The sequence below is a fragment of the Ischnura elegans genome, chromosome 7, assembly GCF_921293095.1.
Source record: "Ischnura elegans chromosome 7, ioIscEleg1.1, whole genome shotgun sequence".
In the NCBI taxonomy this organism is placed as follows: Eukaryota; Metazoa; Arthropoda; class Insecta; order Odonata; family Coenagrionidae; genus Ischnura; species Ischnura elegans.
In genome coordinates, this window is record NC_060252.1 from 69,307,163 (window position 1) to 69,325,069 (window position 17,907).

The 17,907-nt window shown below is 36.0% G+C and overlaps 1 protein-coding gene across 5 annotated transcripts in view; it reads right to left on the reverse strand.

Moving 5' to 3' along the window:
- Positions 1-624: 624 nt before the first annotated feature.
- LOC124162117 (anoctamin-10) overlaps positions 625-17,907 on the reverse strand; it is a 28,786-nt gene continuing 11,503 nt past the window's right edge. For all 5 annotated transcript variants that reach the window (XM_046538522.1, XM_046538521.1, XM_046538520.1 and 2 more), the window contains 8 exons: positions 13,183-13,447; positions 11,498-11,628; positions 9,883-9,960; positions 8,059-8,307; positions 7,709-7,900; positions 4,660-4,779; positions 2,705-2,929; positions 625-1,325 (listed from right to left, as the gene is read on the reverse strand). In XM_046538522.1, coding sequence (XP_046394478.1) covers positions 1,218-1,325; positions 2,705-2,929; positions 4,660-4,779; positions 7,709-7,900; positions 8,059-8,307; positions 9,883-9,960; positions 11,498-11,628; positions 13,183-13,447 — 1,368 coding nt within the window. In that variant the 3' untranslated portion in view covers positions 625-1,217. The remainder of the gene's footprint in view (positions 1,326-2,704; positions 2,930-4,659; positions 4,780-7,708; positions 7,901-8,058; positions 8,308-9,882; positions 9,961-11,497; positions 11,629-13,182; positions 13,448-17,907) is intronic.

Consider the following 17,907-nt stretch of genomic DNA (forward strand, 5'->3'; position numbering starts at 1 on the left):
AGTATAAATTATCTAGTGGGACCGCTGTGCACTTGTAGGAACATATTTTAGATTTGTTGTGGGGTATTATTAAAGTACAGTCAGACTCAAAAGTATTGCAATGAATGAAGCGGCCCCACTTTTGCCGCAGTTTGGAAATTGAGTTTTGGTATTTTCTATGTACCAGTAGGATGGAAATTTGAACAACATTCCTACCTCCTGCAATATTTTTATTACAACATCATTAAAGGGAAATGTACACGGGATATGTGCAATGTTTAATGCCACATAAATGGTGCAGCTCACGCTAGATAAAAAGTCCAGCCCAGAACTTCAATTTTTTTCTCTCGTAAATTGGCCGATCCATGAAAGTGTATTTTCGTACAATTAACACTTAAGTTTTTCGATGAGAAATAACGAACATAAGATGTAAATAATATCCCCCGCAATATCGCTGCCAATAATGCCACTGCATGTTAAAATTCAGTTTGATTTAGTGACATTAGAAGACTGGTTCATTCCCTTGCACTTATGAAAGGTTGTAATGAGATATATTGGTTGATTAAAACATTAGGCGGTTGATTACATTAACATAAGGTTGATAGTTGTTCTAAGTTGTGGTCCTTCTATGTAAAAAGAGTTGCATTTCTAATGGCAATAATGAATTTATTTTTTATGCATGTTACACACATACATCATCAAAAGCCACAAAAAATTGGGATAGTACAAAAGGAAATGTAGGATTTGACACCTTGCGATCAGTAGTCACCTATCAAAATGATAGGTTCTATCATTCTGATACTTTATAACAGTTTCAACCCAGAAATTTGTAAAATAATTTCTCATGTTTTGATAACAATAAATTCACAGTCTTTGAATATCATTGAATCACAGCAATAAGTTTAGTTCCAACTGCTTTCTTAAATACAATAGCAGGTACATGATACTTATACATAACAAGATTCTCAAAAAATTACAAGAATAAAAACTTCAAATATTATAATGAGGTAATTAAGTACACGGATGTTGTTAAAAGTAACAACTCAACAAAAAATGATATGCTCAAAAACAAACCTCTTAGGATACTGCGTCACAATGAAATGCGACAAAGCAGTGTAATAAATGAATTACTGCTAAATAAAAAGTCATACATCAAAATCCAGAAATAAAATCAAAAATAATTTTCACGAAAAACACCTGCACCAATTATTTTCAACTTGATTCTAACACCTAATTTCTCAACTGGCTGCTTTACTTTCTGATGTTGACTTAGGAGATGTACCATGACGGTCTGGCACCGTGATGGTCTTATGTCTGCGAAGCTGCTTCCTTGATTGGATGGATTTCTGTACCAAAGAAAAAATAAAATAAGCCAAGACTTTCTAAAAAATTTTTTGTTGTGTGTATAAGGAAAGATTTGTTAACTAGATTTAATAATTAAAAATACATCTCACACTAGAGAAAACAGTGAAACCTCCCCCTTATAGACACTCATGGTCCTCAAAAAGGTGGCCGTAGGTCAGAGGTAACCCAAAGAAAACTTCATTTTTACCCGTTATTTTACCTTCTTTATTTTTGCCCTTTAATATCCTCCGCAAATATTATGGGGTAGCAAATAAAGGCAACCGAATTAAATCCTTTCATTTCGAATATCAAGTCCGAATAGTTAATAATAATTTGGAAATAATAAAATAAGGTAATGCATTTACTCCTAAAATGTACCTATACATATTCAGCATTCGTGAAGTACATACACATTTTAGTATGAACAAATACTAATGCATAGCTTGATTAGGTGTAAAAAAATCACTGATTTCGGTTTGCTTATTTCTTTTAGTTACATGGTCTTTTTCAAAATTTACTTGTACATTAATAAGGCTACTTAATACCTTGCTGTTGCCTTTTGTAATGAAAAGCATTCAATTTGATGCAACTAACCGGCATACAATACAACGTGCATCTCTTCCACTTCACACTCAAGTTTACTGTCATCACTTTCAATGATTCCATCATCTCCTTCATCAAGAGTCCTTTGAATAATTTTTTCCACGTCAATCTCATAGTCAACAGTGAAAGTGATGACACCTGAGCCCACAGTTCATAATTGCTATTTTTAGAGGAAAAAACTTCCGAATTTTGGGAGATCGGTCAGAAAACCCATGGCAATGGTGTCCGTAAAAGAGTAAAATTGTGCCTAAAAAGAGTCAGTGTCCATTAGTGGGAGTGTCCGTATACCACAGGTTCTATCCTTATACAAATGCATACCCTTCAGCCAGGGAATTAAATGCTGTCCTTAAGTCGGAGGTGTCTGTGAACATAGGTTCCACAGTAAATCTAATGGCTTCCCAAAGATATGGTTCCACTAGTCTCAGAGTGGTGAGATAATTTTCTACTGAGTCATTAATTAACAACTTTTGCAAAATTAACATTGCACTGAAACAGACTCCTGCCATGTTCCCAGAGCTGAGTTGTAATTCTCCACTATGTTCGGTATGTTACCTCTGTAACACTTTCATGGGGGTGATTGCAATGAGTGAGCTCTTGCATGGCCGACATTGATAGCACTGAATTTGGGAAAGACATGGCCAAATGCAAATCATAAAAATTGACAATAATAAATAAACAATGACCGAGCTCATTAAAATCAATTAGCTGGTATAAGCCACAAAAATGCAAATTTTCACTGAAAAATAAAAAAAATATTTTAGCAATTTTAACTTCTTACCTGCAGCTTTAGAGCCTGCTTAGAGCAGTATGCCTCCCTAGCTAGGGCTATTCTCACGTGCTGAGGGCGATCTGGAATACCATAGTGTAGGAGACACTGAATCAACAGCAGCACATGTTCCATGGCCACAACTAACAGAGCCCACTGCAACATATTCATTCCCATGGGACCATGGGGTTCTTCAGAGTCACTAACCAGTGTTTCGTATTCTTCACCTCCTCCAGCCTATGGATTCATAAAAACATGATTTAAAAAAGCTTTCAATAAAAATAGTATTCAACATATTACTAATAACTTCAGGATTTACTCAAGGAAACCTTTCCATTAGGTAACAAATCTAAAATTTTCCTAAAGTTCATTATTAATTTATAATGAAAATAAAACAGGTTTAAAATATTTAAAATGCTAAAAAGGCATTTTAAATAACCTGTACGTTTCACCCTTTAAACATAAATATAGTTCCTTGAATTCTCTCCTCATAGTTTCCTTCAGAGCTTCATGTATCAACTGCAGGGAAGATGTGCGAGTTTTTCATGCTCTTCCTAAACCTATGTTTCACCATGATATAGTTCATCTGGTATCTCCTGTAACACCTGGGCTCTTCCATATATACCTCCACCCTTTACGGTGATTGAACCGTATGTTTGTGATGAATACCTTGATTCTTCTGAAAAATTCTACTGCTTTCTCTCCCCTGCTGTTCCACATTCCAAATCCTCCTATTTCATTACCATGCTTCCCTTCTCCTACTGAGGTGTCCAATTCCCCCACCACAACTAGATTTGCCTTAACCAGGATTTCCTTGAGTTGTTCCTACATCTCAGCCACTTCTTCCTCCCTATGATTTCTAGAGGGCATGTACACTCGAACCACAAGCTTGGCGAGTCCTGTCTCCATTGCTACCACCAGAATCCTATTGCTTACCTGATCACAACCACATCACTTAATATATTATTTACTCAATATGAACAGAAGGAACTCCATCCATCCAATTCTTTTGATTTGACAAAGATAGGCATACTAACAGCCTATTTCTGAAAGATAACAAATCGATCAGTGAAAATCTCCATTAAAGCTAGGAGTGGTTGAACATAACTTGGCCTTATGCATACTGATTTCATAGTGTATGTGAATAATGTTTCCCTAACATCCATTCACAGCTACACAATCACCCCAAATAAGACTGAAATATTTAGTAATAACAACCAGTACATAGGAACATAAACCAAGAAAGCAATTTCCGGCCTAATCAATAAGGTTGGTTTGATTAGGTGAGAGAAGAGTTCATTCCAAAATATGCCAGAGATGTGTGAAATTCACATTTACTTCAGAGATCAGTTATGCAATTTCCCTAAACCACCTTTCATGGAGGGGCATTTTGTTGGGGATGTCCAAAGGCTAAAGGACTGAACAAAGGGCATTTCACTCAGAGGGCAAATGCTCTACTCAGTTACTACGCTCCCTTACAACTTCGATCCAAATGAAAGTACACATATCATATTAAAAGATAAATATGCCAAAGAAAAGCCACTCCCAGCAATTTTAAGTCATTTGGCTTTAATATTTAACACATTTGAAGCATGAAAACATGCTAAAAGCAACCAACACAGATTCAGATCAGAATAAAGATGATAATTCATTCATATACCAAACCACCACCATTTAAGACAGCTATCTTACATTTTGATGCACTCAAAGTTGGCACACACATTTCATTAACAGTATGGACTGCAGTTTGATTTATTCAAAATAGTCACCCATAAGTGCATTTCAGCAGTGGGCCTACTGTCATGGACCAATGTATAAAGCAAATAATGAATCCAAGTTGCTGCTGTCAACTCTAAGGTTATATTTTGCAACATCATTGCTAAAAACAGAAATATTTGGAATACAAAGACTTTTTCAAAGCAGGAAATTTAATAACACATGATTGACGAATGATTTTTTGCACTTACCATTCCAAATCCCACCAAATGTGACAGCGCATCAAATGAATAATAATTTTTCCACATGGAGATGCCAAGTATTGCACAATTGGTCATCACAGATAAAGAACCCATTGCTTCAAAGGCACGCTGGAAAGAATAAAAATAAAAAATAATTTCAATTTATCATGGGCAACAATCTTGATGCAATGGATGTTTTCGTGACAAGTTCAAACAACCCTTCATGATACAATAGAAACATTATCCCAAGAATCAAAGGGAAAAAAATTATGGTAGATTTTACCAGCCAATGTTTACAGTGGTCAACAGATCATTCACTATTTGATTGATTATTAACATAAAATATGTCAATATCACTGCCACTACGCTGCACACTCAATGGCTTCCAAATATTCAAATCAACAACATAAACCTTTTAGTGATGAAAGACAGGGTTCCCACTCAACCGTGAAAACCTTAAAACCGTGGATAAGCCGTGAATTTAGTCTACCGTGAAAAAACCTGGAGATAGCCGTGAATTTCGTCACAAAACCTTAGAAATCTCTCAAACTTGAATTTAGATTTACGATAGACAGATTAAAAGAAAAATCGATGTTTCGATCATGCTTCAAGGCCGAGTCACGTGCAAATACTGTCCACTCACACGTGTATTCGAAGCACAATTATTAATTGATCAGTGTGCCATGACTGCACATTGACCTTAAGCCTGCGATTGGAAGACGTTAACCCTGGCAAAAAATCAGGCACTTCTTCACTTTCCTACCACCCTGCTCTCTCCATTTTCCCACTCACACCCTTTTAGCCGGACATGAATTTTGCTAACGATAGATGACGTCATGAGAGATAGAACTGTCATTGCTGCGTTTGCATTCAAGGCATCTGTCGCGTTTGTTACATTTTTAGTTAACGTGCGGCCGATGATTATTACGTGATCAATATTTCTGCTTAAAATACCTTATCTACAAACCGTGAATTTGATGACATTTAGACCGTGAAAACCTGGAAAAAACCGTGAATTTTATACTGTAGTCAGAGTGGGAACCCTGAAAGTGTTAAGTTTCTATTTGTCTTCTGTATATAATGTTAAAAAGAGCATTATTGTTACAAATATTTAAATGATTCCTACATTTCACGGATTCATTAAGAGCCTGATTTACATTAATCAAGTGATAAATGTTTGAGCAGCAAGAAATTTGTGCACAAATTTTCTTCAAAAATTCAGCCATAAAAGGAAAACAGAAAAACCATCTATAGCCTTAACTATCATAAAAGCTGTTGCATATCCTGAATTCATTGCAAAAATAATATTTAAAACTATTCTGAGTTACATATGACATTATCTGAGATAAAAGTAATGGCACAAAAAAATACTCCACAATTGCCTAATTCCACCCCAAAGAACTACTCTATCAGACTTTCTATTTTTTAACACCATTATGGTTTTTCATGAAAAACTATAGATCATTCCACATATAGTGAACAGTATGGGCACTTCTTACGATTTGTTTCTCATATAGCCACCTGATGTATTTTTGTCAAATCACCAAAACAGCACTATCCAATGTATAATTATCTCTATCATTGCATACACGTATGCCGAGTGACTGGAGGAAATATCTATTCCATAAAGTTAATAATAAAAGATATAAAAAATAATTTCATAAATTTCCACTACTGATGCTGCCTTTTAGACTTTATCTTCTTCACTTGACTTTAAGTAACTGGTTCCCTGCAATGGTTTCAAGCTTTCACAGAAGGCCTTTTGAACCATATTCTTCATGACAAAGTACATTTATTGAGTCATAATGCTGCTTTGTGTAACGTAACTACTTTGGGACAAAAAGTTGAAAATTTTTATAATGAATGGTAGATCCAAATTTCGTTTTTATTCCATTTTTTAATAACAAATTTATATAAATTGCCTTCAATGAAATGATTAATGTAGGCTTTCACTGTGAAAATATTAAAATTGTAATAATTCACTATCAAAAGTGTTGAATTTTTGTATACAATGAATGCCATTTACAACATTAGATCAAATCAGACAGGTATCATAATGACTTGAACCAGGGGCTTGCTGCAATTTATTTTGAAATCGATGTTTTTGCATGGTGGCCTAAACCATGAAGATGCCGAGTGATGAGGTGGAGGTTTGGTTACGCAGTTCTCCCATATCCCCGTACTGTCAACTTAATATGGAACCCACTATAGATCCTCCCCATGTTGTCATCAATAAATATTATTTTCCCACAGCATGTCGCATTATAACAAATGATACTACGATATGAACCATGACGTTTCTGCCGGACAAATGAACAATATGTATTTTTATAAAGATAAGGGCCATAAATGGAGGTCAACTCCGTTTAAAATAGTTAGGTCATACTCCCAAAAACGTACATTTTCTAATGGCAAAATTTAATTTTTGTTTATATAAGAACCAAAACTGTGTAATTACAGTTTGTCATTCCTACAATATAATGACATAATTGGCAGAGATCGTTGGTATTTACACTTTTTTTTATATTTTTTCTTATGAGTTGCCTACGGACATGATTCATTTGTCTACGAACATGATATATGTCCACAGACATGATAGGAGAGAAATATTCTGCATTTACTCACGAGAAAAAATTTGTTCTATTTGTCATTGGACATTCTGTAACTAATCATAGCATATCATTCTACATACTTAGAAATTAGGGCTTCTTGATTTTTGAAAATTTTAATTTTCAGGATCATATTATTGCTTGCAGGTTCTGAATGTATTGATAAATAAATTGATATTGACACCATCCAAAGCTATGGAAAAATTGTAAATAATGACAAGAAGTCTAAAATTTTGTAAAAATGCAAAAGATATGAAACCACAAACATTTTGATTCGCAAAAATACAGGAACCCTTCAACTTAGTCACCCAAACACTAAATAACTTCCACCGCTATACCATGATGGTAGGCAAAACAAATTATCATCTCTAAAAGTTAGCCCTTTTCCATGAAATGCAGCCTTAGTAGATAAGTGAGGTAGAAGACCCAAAAATAAGAAAAGAAAATACCTGCCAAGCACCGGTGTCTTTCACACGCTTGGCCAAAGGCCTCTGCATCACTCGGCAAAGTTTAAAGGCATCAGTGCGTATTTCTAGAAAATTATTGAGAACCGCCCAGAAAGCAGCAGCAGGGTAAGCAGAGGCAAAAAGGAAGACATAACCGAATTGCATGAAGAGCTCTAGGTAGTCATCATAAGTGCCCTGAGGAGAAGAGAGAGAAAGCATATTAAACTCGCAATAGATAACTGAACATTATGTAGTAACATAGCCACAATTACTGAAGCTTTAATTGTTTCAGATTAGATTAAAATTTAGGACAAATACAATGAGCATCCACATTTCATTAAATTTTGTTTCACCTCATATGGGGCTTTCTTTCCTTCTGCAATGGCTTGCTCAATCCGTGGGTCATCAGGATCTAAACATGGAATACTACTAAGGCATGCATCATCGCCATCAAAAGTTTTGTCTTTCCCAGAGTTCGGTGTCTTCCTCTGTCTTATGCCTTCACCAAAAGCAGATTCACCATGCACTAAACTTTGAGAATTTCTGGAAGCCTTTAGAATTTCAAAATCCTTTTTGGAGTTGTTTCCCCAAGAGGATCTTACCTAGAAAATAGAAAATGTGACTGCTCCATTAAATGAGACCTCATTCTGTCTATACTGTAGAACCTCTAATTAGTAGAAGTTGAATCAACCTACAAACCATATCTTTGTAAATTGGAGTTTGTTACCAGTAGGTGATGTTTGTAAGCTGTGGGTTCAATACAGTCCATCAGCAGGTATCCGATTCTCTAAAACATCCACCACAAAATTTTAAGGTCAATATTTGCATAAACACAGATTTAGATATGGGTGATACACATACACTTCATTAAAGGGTCAACTTTTCGTAAAGGAAGGTAGTCAGTGTATATGGTGGAATTTTGATCTATTGATATGTTCATTGACAGTGATGTTGATCAAATACAGCACAGCATACACTACCAGACGTTAGAGTAACTGACAATCATATTATCAACAATTAGTCCCTCCACCAATTCCCCTACACTTATCTCACACTGTCCTGTTTTTCCTGCTATCGCACTCTCTGTGACAGATTGAGAGGGGATCTAAGAATAATGGGATTTCGCAATAACATTATTACTAATCAATATTTTCCCACCAAATTTTTATCACCTTCAAAGTAATCTTCAATGACAGCAACACATTTATCTAATCGTTTCTTCAACAGTTCAAAACAATTTTTTAATTCACATAAGTCAATGCTATTTAGGCCTTTTAGCGATTTTTGTTTAACCTCATCTACAGTCCCAAAACGTTTTCCTTTCATATCTCTTTTCAGTCTAGGGATTAAAAAGAGTCACAGGTGGCAATTTCTGGTGAATAGGGGGGGTGAACAATTGGAATCATGCCATTTTTTTGTCAAAAACCGCTTCATGGACAGTGCGGTGTAGGCAGGTACATTGTCGTGGAGGAAGAACCAATCACCTGTGCGCCAAAGATCCGCCCTTTTCTTCCAGATATTTTCCCTTAACCTCTGAAAAATACCTATCTACAAATTTTGTCAATGGTCCGGCAATGATCTTCTTGAACAAGAGAGTGGATTTTTGCAACATAGTCATCCATTCTTGATGTTGATGGGTGCCCTGAATGAGGATGAAAACCAGTCATAGATACGTTTATTACTCAGAGCACTATCCCCATAAGCATTTTTAAGCAACACTAAAGTTTCTGCAGGAGTTTTCCCCAACAAAAAACCAAACTTCACAGACGCGCATTACTCCCGGCAGTCAGCCATTACACGTTTTCGCTAAATCAGGAAAAGTTGGTAAACCAAAAAAAAATCCCATAGACAATCGGATGCACTCAGAGCAACCAGGATTCGGACACTGACTCAGGAAATTTCATTGCTTAGAACCCTTTACGGGGAAAACTGATCCCTCACTCAGCCGCCCCCCTCACCCCCCCCCACCATGCTATTCCCTTTACTTTTGGGTCCCCCCTCGAATGCAAAGTAATGCTTCACAAGTATGTATCTATGATCAATAAAAATATTAATTAATACATTTGATTGTTCAGTCTAAAATAGCTCTGAAAAAATGATCTAATTAATACTTATCCAAATAATAGCTTAAAAGGAAAAAAGTAGAAGGCAGGCATTAACGAATGCAAAATACTCACTTTTAACAAACAAATGGGTAACACAGCTTCCTGAATATTGTTGAGTATTTGCAGGAAAATCAACATTAAGGCCAATTGCTGGAAAAGAAAATTACACATATTAATTGATATTATGACAAGACAATAAATAACACAGGGGAACAATTTTTAACACATTTTCTGTTGACTTCAATTTTTGAACTGCTCTGTGCTAAAATAGGCATGCTAATTTCATAACTGTAGTTAGTTTTCTTCTACCACGTCAAGTTTTTTCACAACACCTAGTGTGATTGTGACCACTCTCTGTTAGATTGAGCATTGATCACAGGAGGCATCACTGCTCTCCAATTGTCTGACATAAGCTTTATCAGACTGGTACCGGGTGTCAGACGCCGTAGGACACCAGCTACATATGCATAGCAGTCTAGTTATGAAGGAGATACTATAGTGAATCTTGCTTCTTAGGAGAAGCTTTGGTCTTGTGAGGGTTGTATACACAGATTTTTTTATTTGTCAATTCATGTGCATTGCTAAACCATAACTTTTCATAGATTACCTACAAATTTCCTGTATGGACAGTATATAAGAAAAGATTTCCCTTTACATTCCTTCATATTTTTTATGATGTATGAGACAAAAACAGAAAGTACCCTGTTGCTTAATAAGTTGACGTGATAGACAAAAACTGAAGTAATTTTCTCATTCAGGGGCCCACAGTTACTCCAAAACAATTCACAGATCTAAAAGCTAAAATAGGCATGCTAAATCCTAATAAGCCTGGTTACATGACATATATAAACACATACAGGTTAATGTCTAAATGTATGAACACGAGAATGAACGCCAAAATGCACTGTGTAACCACCCAATTTGTGCGATTGCATCCACAGAAAATAGAACCTGTTCTATTTTGATGCACAAAGGTTAAGATAACACTTAGCTGTTTCAAAAAATAAAATATATTGCGACCGGTTTCGATACAGCCAGATGATGATACGCTGTATCGAAACCGGTTGCAATATATTTTATTTTGTGAAACAGCTAAGTGTTTTCTTAACCTTTGTGCATCATGAAGGAGTTTCACCATGTTACGCCAACCACCATCGCACTGTTCTATTTTGGTTCATGCATTCGTACATATTCCGTTCCGGTCCACCACAATAAGTATCAAGGCCTTTAGACAACAAAATGACTGTTCCCAAGAGTAATATAACAATTAATTATAAAGAATTAATAAATGTGCAAATAAAATAATTAAGCTTGATGACCCCAATCAGCAAGGTAAATAGAGTTTAGATAACAATAAAAATAAGTAAAACAATAAAACAAAGGTAGAAGAGACACACGAATTGGGAATACAAGGTACATAAACATTTTTGTAGGGCATGTATGGTGAGAACTTTTTTAGCATCATGGGCACGAGGAAATTGGCCATCCTGATCATGCCTTGGGCATAATGAGGACATAGTTAAAAGAGGTACAGCAAGAGAACACAAAAGCTTTGGCAATGTTTTTCACTAGGAGAGTTCAATGGTTTTGATGAGCGCAATGTAGAGTGAGCACTCAAGGGGATATTTAAAAAAATTACAAATACACCAATCACACGAGTAACAATTGAAAATAATATAATACTCACAAATTTGAGCATGGCCATGTCATGCAGATAAAACGCAATATAAAATAGGGCCATAAAATTGTTGACGAATTCAAAAAGGATCAACTTCAATACCCTGTGTCGGTCAAACTGTGATTGGGTCCGGTGGTTTTCTGTGAAGGAAAGAAAATTTTGAAATTACTAATCAAACATCTTCAACTGAGAGATCTGTATCAACTGAGACACTCACAAACCATACAAAAATAATGGAATGAATCCATCATTAATGTCGCCAAATTCAAAGCGAAAGAAAAAAACCACCTCAAAAGTGAAATTCTACCCATTGTACCCAACAAATAAAGTTTCATATTGTCATCCTAATAAGTCGGTCACAGAACGATGCTAAATTCTTCGGAATTTACTCTCCAATTGAATGAAAAGAATTAGTTGACACTCAACTTTTAACCATTTGGCAATAGGGTCAAGTCAGAAAATGGCATAATTTCAGTAGGCTAGAATTTTTTCAGCAATAGTTTTCTTAGCTAGGTCATAAGCCCTTTTATGGCCTGATATTTTCTTGGGCAAGAGTCAGAGATGTCTCTTTTAATTTACGTTGACCATTAAGGCATGTAATTGTTGTAAAATATTTTTTAAGGAATGGTTATGCTAAAAAATTCTTGCTTAAGAAAGAATTTTTTGTCATCAGAAATGAGTTATTTAATAATTTTTGTTCGACAAACCATTTACAGCTTGTAAATGAAATTATAACATCAATATTATGCTTCCCAACAAAAATATATTATCAATTAGTAAACAAATAATTTAGTATCCACGATCAAATAATTTTTGTTGCAATGCATTTGCTAAATAAATACATGTTGCATTATCAAGATATACAGTCTCAGAAGTTCCTATCTTATGCCTCACTAACCATATTCACTTTTATAAATATCACTGTACAGAGAATATTTAAGTTTATTTATTTAGAATTATTTGAAAATTCAGTCATTCAAGACAAATGAATTTCAGAAATATACTACATATTTCTTACAATGATGGATACATATTTTTTTAGAAACTTGATCAGAAAAGTGTTAGGCATCTACTCAGGAAGTGGAGGAGCACTATAATTGAAGAAATAAAGCATTTAAACTTTGATTTATGTATTACAAGTGCCAATCACCAATAAAAATGTTGTAGTTGTGGAGGCATCACAGGCCAATTTGGGTGCACCAACTCCAATCACATACTCTTTCGGATCAAAGACAGATCGATCCCTGTTCATAAGTGAAAATCAAAATGAAAATTTGTACTACACATTCTTTGATTTTTTTAAATCTATTCAAAGTCAGCTATTAAACAGAGAAACCAGTGTGCATAGCAAAGGAAATTTACGGGAGACTGGGTCAAAAACATCCCTATACTCAAGGAAAGTCTTAACGAAAATTACTGGAAAACATTATTTGGATTTTTAAATCTATTCAGACCGGAATATTTTCATAGTCACCCATTCCATAATTTATTAAACTGAAATTCTATTAGCGCTGAGATTCATACTTGGCAATGAATTAGAAAATTTTCCACGTTTAATTGCCTTAGGAGTGAGTTATTCTATTCACGAGTTTTTTTTATGTATACGACAGGTTAAGGTTGGTTTCCATGATATACATCTACTACTAATTGATACCATTTTACTACTCTTTGATAGACCTATCAATATAACTTACCCCATTCAGTCAGAGTAGTGGCAAATCGACGGTAACCATAATTCATTATGTAAATGATGACAGCATAAACAACACTAGGTAAAACAGAGAAACCAGTATAAATAGCCCAGGTAATAAGAGACTGCTCTTCCCCTTCTTCTGGAGGTGGCAGAAGACCCATCCAATGAGTTTGACGAAGGTAATCATCAATCCAAAATGACAACAACATGATGTAGAAGGCGACAACAAGGCACATCAAAACAATAGGTATTGACCCACAATACATCTGCAAAGAAAATTGAATTCAGAAATAATTACAAATTATTTGAAACAAGAAGAAAACTCGTATGATTGCCACTTTGCGACAAACATATTTTTTAATTAATTTTTCTTGGTTAGCTAATAATGGCAAAAGAAATACATCTTAGATTATGAGAACACATTTTGAAGAGTACATAAATAATTTGAAACGTGAGGTAGTGGAACTGTAGTATTTATATTGGGAGAAAAAATATAAAAGGAAAGCGATTCAATCACTTTGGATTAAGAAGCCCTGTCCCCTAGTACTACTGCCGGCCCATCATAAATTCATAAATATACTGAGGTAACTCTAAGCTACTCAATCCTTGGTTGCATTATGGACCTTGACAACAGAAAAATGTTAAGACAAGTTAAATTACCTACACAGCTATCTAAATGAATAAATGCTAGGAGTTGAAACAGAGATTATTGTTGAGCATTTCAGCATTGGTTGAGATGTATACACAATGCTGTTCAAAGGTGATTGTGTTCAAACATCTAATTATACCAGGGTTCCCACTCTACCTAAATAATGAAATTCACGGTTTTTTCCAGGTTTTCACGGTTTTTCTTCCAAGTTTTCACGGTTTTTCTTCCAAGTTTTCACGGTTTTTTTCAGGTTTTCACGGTCTCAATGTCGTCAAATTCATGGTCCATTTATAAGTCAACAATAGGACAATCACCGGCCTAAATTACCTAAAAATTAACGTACACGACATACGCCGTGAATGTAAACGCAGCAATGAAAAGTGAAATCTTTTATGACGTCAACGTTTGGAAAATTCAGGGCCAACTAAAGGCCCAACCCAACCGCACTCTTGCCCGGACGCCAAATACCATGGCCTCCTTTAAATATGCGAATGCCCTTAGGACCTTCCTCCGTCTGAACACCGGAAGTCCTTTTTTAATTCCTCGCCGAGAGATTGTTTCTTGCGCACGTTGTTATTACCGCACAGTAACCAAATTTCCCTTACCCAATCTTTCTGAGATCGCGGAAAATATTTATTAAAATTGTTTATAGAATGTAATAAATCAAAAAATCAATTTCATATAATTACAGTGGAACCTCGATCTATCGTTTTTCGGGGTTATGGGCGAAAAAAACGATGAATGAGGGAAAACGATCGCTGCGGGAATGTTTGGATAGGTTGCCTATGTCCCAGGAAACGCAGGATTTTGGCGCGTAATTATGATATTTGTCAAAGGATTCAAAGAAGATTTTAGGGAATTACAGGAATACTAGTACCTTATCGAGACACTTAAGTCATGTAGTTGATTCGAAGAATATCTCTTTCAAATATCCTAAAGGAACATGCCACCTCACTAAAAATGTTTGCTCTCCACTCGGCATTTACCCTGCTATTATGGATTTCTCTCTGATGTAAAAATCCATCAAACGCCATTTCCAGTACTCGTATTCACGAGTGCAATGTGAATTTTGTGCCTAGAACAACCGCTTTCACCGGCGAAGTGATTGGTTGTGAGACGGATCATATAGGCCAAAAATAGTCAATTATTTGTAATGTTCCTGTCATATAAATATATTTTTCATGTAATTTAGGCTATGTGTAAAGCGTGAACATTGTTGCGTTAATCGTCAGCAGCACGCCCGCCTGACCTTCGGCTTCATCCCACTTCTTGTTTTCACCTGGTAGCCCGCTCTACCCCCACCCCTACCGTCATGTGCTAGTGGACAGCCCGAGGTGTTCTCCAATATTCACGCGCTTCTATCCCGGATGCTTTTCTTCATATTCAATTATTTTAAGTCCATCTTTTAAAGTACTCACTTGTTTTTTCGGAAGGGCGATGGTCCGAAGACGGATAAAACTAAAAACATGAAACCTTACTTTATTAAACCCACACGAAAAACACTCGCTAGTTTGAAGTCAACCCACCCTGGAAAGTACGGAACCACTCGTGCGAGGTGAAGTTCGGAACTGATGCTATCGCGTACGTCTTACGCAAACATACTGTAGAAGGTGAAGCATAAACATATGACTGCGCCATGAAATTTTTTGTTCTAAAGAGAATGCAACTTACCCATTCTTTTCTAATTATCGTAGCGCCAGATGAGTAGATGATTTCTGATTGTTAGTAGGGAGAAACAAAATATCCTGAGAAGATTCCACAGTAACTCTTACTAGTGAGACTTATAGTATAACACGTAAATTGATAACTGATAATAACATGATATCCTGTTTTCGGAAAAATGCCACATTAACTGCCGAGAAGCTCAGCTACGAGGATATCGAGTTTTGCCAGAAATCATCATTGTATATTTCCAACTATTATCCCACGGCACTCAGCTTCTCCCTATAGTAATTCAATCTCTTGGGGGTGTCTGTCTCTATTAGCCACAAACAACACAACGTACACACTTCGTCTCATTTTTGACAAACGATGGATGCAGGGAAATTATACGACGGGACCGCGAGGAACTTTATTTGGGACCAGGAACGGCGAACGATGAATGCGGGAAAACGATCAATGCGGGTACAATAGATCGGGGTTCCACTGTATAATGCACTTGGTTTTAAATATATAAAGACAAAATAAATACCTGCTGAAACATGTTATTTTCACTTTTACTTCATTATTATCATAAATTCAAACGAGGTGAGCGTAGTCTATTGAGAGCTATTGCCATAAATTGAAAGCCTATTTGCCGTAGAAATGTTTCCTAAAGTAAAATTCCAATGGCAAACTCATATTTCGAGGCATATGGCATGTGCCCTAATTTTGTGTGGGAACCGAACTTCGAGTTACAAATCAGATAATTTTCGTAAATGGTTCATTCTGGGTCCATTAGAAAAGCAAGTTATTTCATTCGTCCTTCTTCGAATACAAGTCCCATCCCAAGCTATCACTGAAATTGAAAAGCTTAAACAAAATAACAGACTTCCGCCATTAAAATGGAAAATATCGGTCAATGTGTCGTCATATAGTACGGACCAATTACTACACTTCGAGTATTCGTGTGTAGATAAATGCGTAGACTACGAGTCTACGCATGCCTGACCATGAAACATGATTAACATATCGAATTTGATCAGGCAATCGTAGTATTATTATCAATATTGAGATATTTCTAAGGTTTCATGGTGAAATTCACGGCTTTTTCCAGGTTTTTTCACGGTAGACGAAATTCACGGCTAATTCACGGTTTTAAGGTTTTCACGGTTGAGTGGGAACCCTGTATACAGACATGCACAACATTCTCCAGAGTCTATGAAAATATGTACATAGTTACGGCTGAGAATGTGAGCTCTTAGAGTAGTGAACAGGAGGGGTAAGCAGGTTCAAATTCCCAATAAATACTTAGAGATATGATCTGAAGACACATCACTCCTCTACCGGATGCAACTGATTTTGTATTTTTTAGCTTTGAATTACTCTTTTAACCCTTTCGCGCCGGACCTTCGTTGAGGGAAATTCTTCCTCAATACGAGTCTCTTGAAAGTTTTCTTTACTCCCCAGTACGAAGCTTTTTCCCATCTACTGAAGGCAGTGGTTCCCTCCTTAACCAATAAATGTGGTGACTTAATTTCTACGAGTATTATTTAGCACGCTTGGCCCAAATTAGAGCAATGTGTAATTATAAATTCAAATGCTTCTTTTTCAGTTCAAATTTCTGAATAAACAAGATGATTATGTATTTCAAAAAAGACAACTATGCGTAAATAAATATTATTATCATTATTATTGCAAATACTTCTGTGACCTATTGCTATAGAGGACATAGTGACCTCTAAGAGAACCATCAAAATAAAAATAATTCCTTGCACTACTGCTATTCTGGCTATTGGTCATCCTTGTGTGACCAAGCATCTATCATATTTTAAAAATACTCTTGATAATTTAACTGCAGAAATAAACAGGAAAACAGACTATTCAAGTGACTAACTAATTAATTTTTCTCCTTCCATAATAGGGTGGTTTCCTATTTTTTTTATTGCCTAAATCTACAGATTATTATTCCTGGAGTGCACATTTCACGCTTTTAGATTTTTAAATGACGATATCTATTTTTCGCAATTAAATGAAAAGTGAAAACTTTCAAGCAAGCAAAAATGCAATGGCTAAGTATGAATGCTGGGAAAAGCCCGTGTGACGTCTGGCAGCTGCTATGTGAGGCCACCTGGGTGCAAGGCTATGAACGTCGCAACGATGCAGGCTGCTTGCTGCCGCGCATGGCGGTAGCGTAGAGTACCCTGCTCGCAGGTAGCAGTGGGCTTAAATAAGGATTATTAATACCCTATCAAGCAAAGGAAACTTTCCGATCTTAGGCAATTTTAATAGGTGATTATTAAGAGATGTTTCCCTGAGCTCTCTGCCTCATGCATGCATTGGTAATCTCAGACAATGTAAAACTCCTTTCTACTAGTATAGAAACTAGATCCCTGTGACGTCACGTGGAGTGGTATCGCATGGGCGCCAATCTGGCCT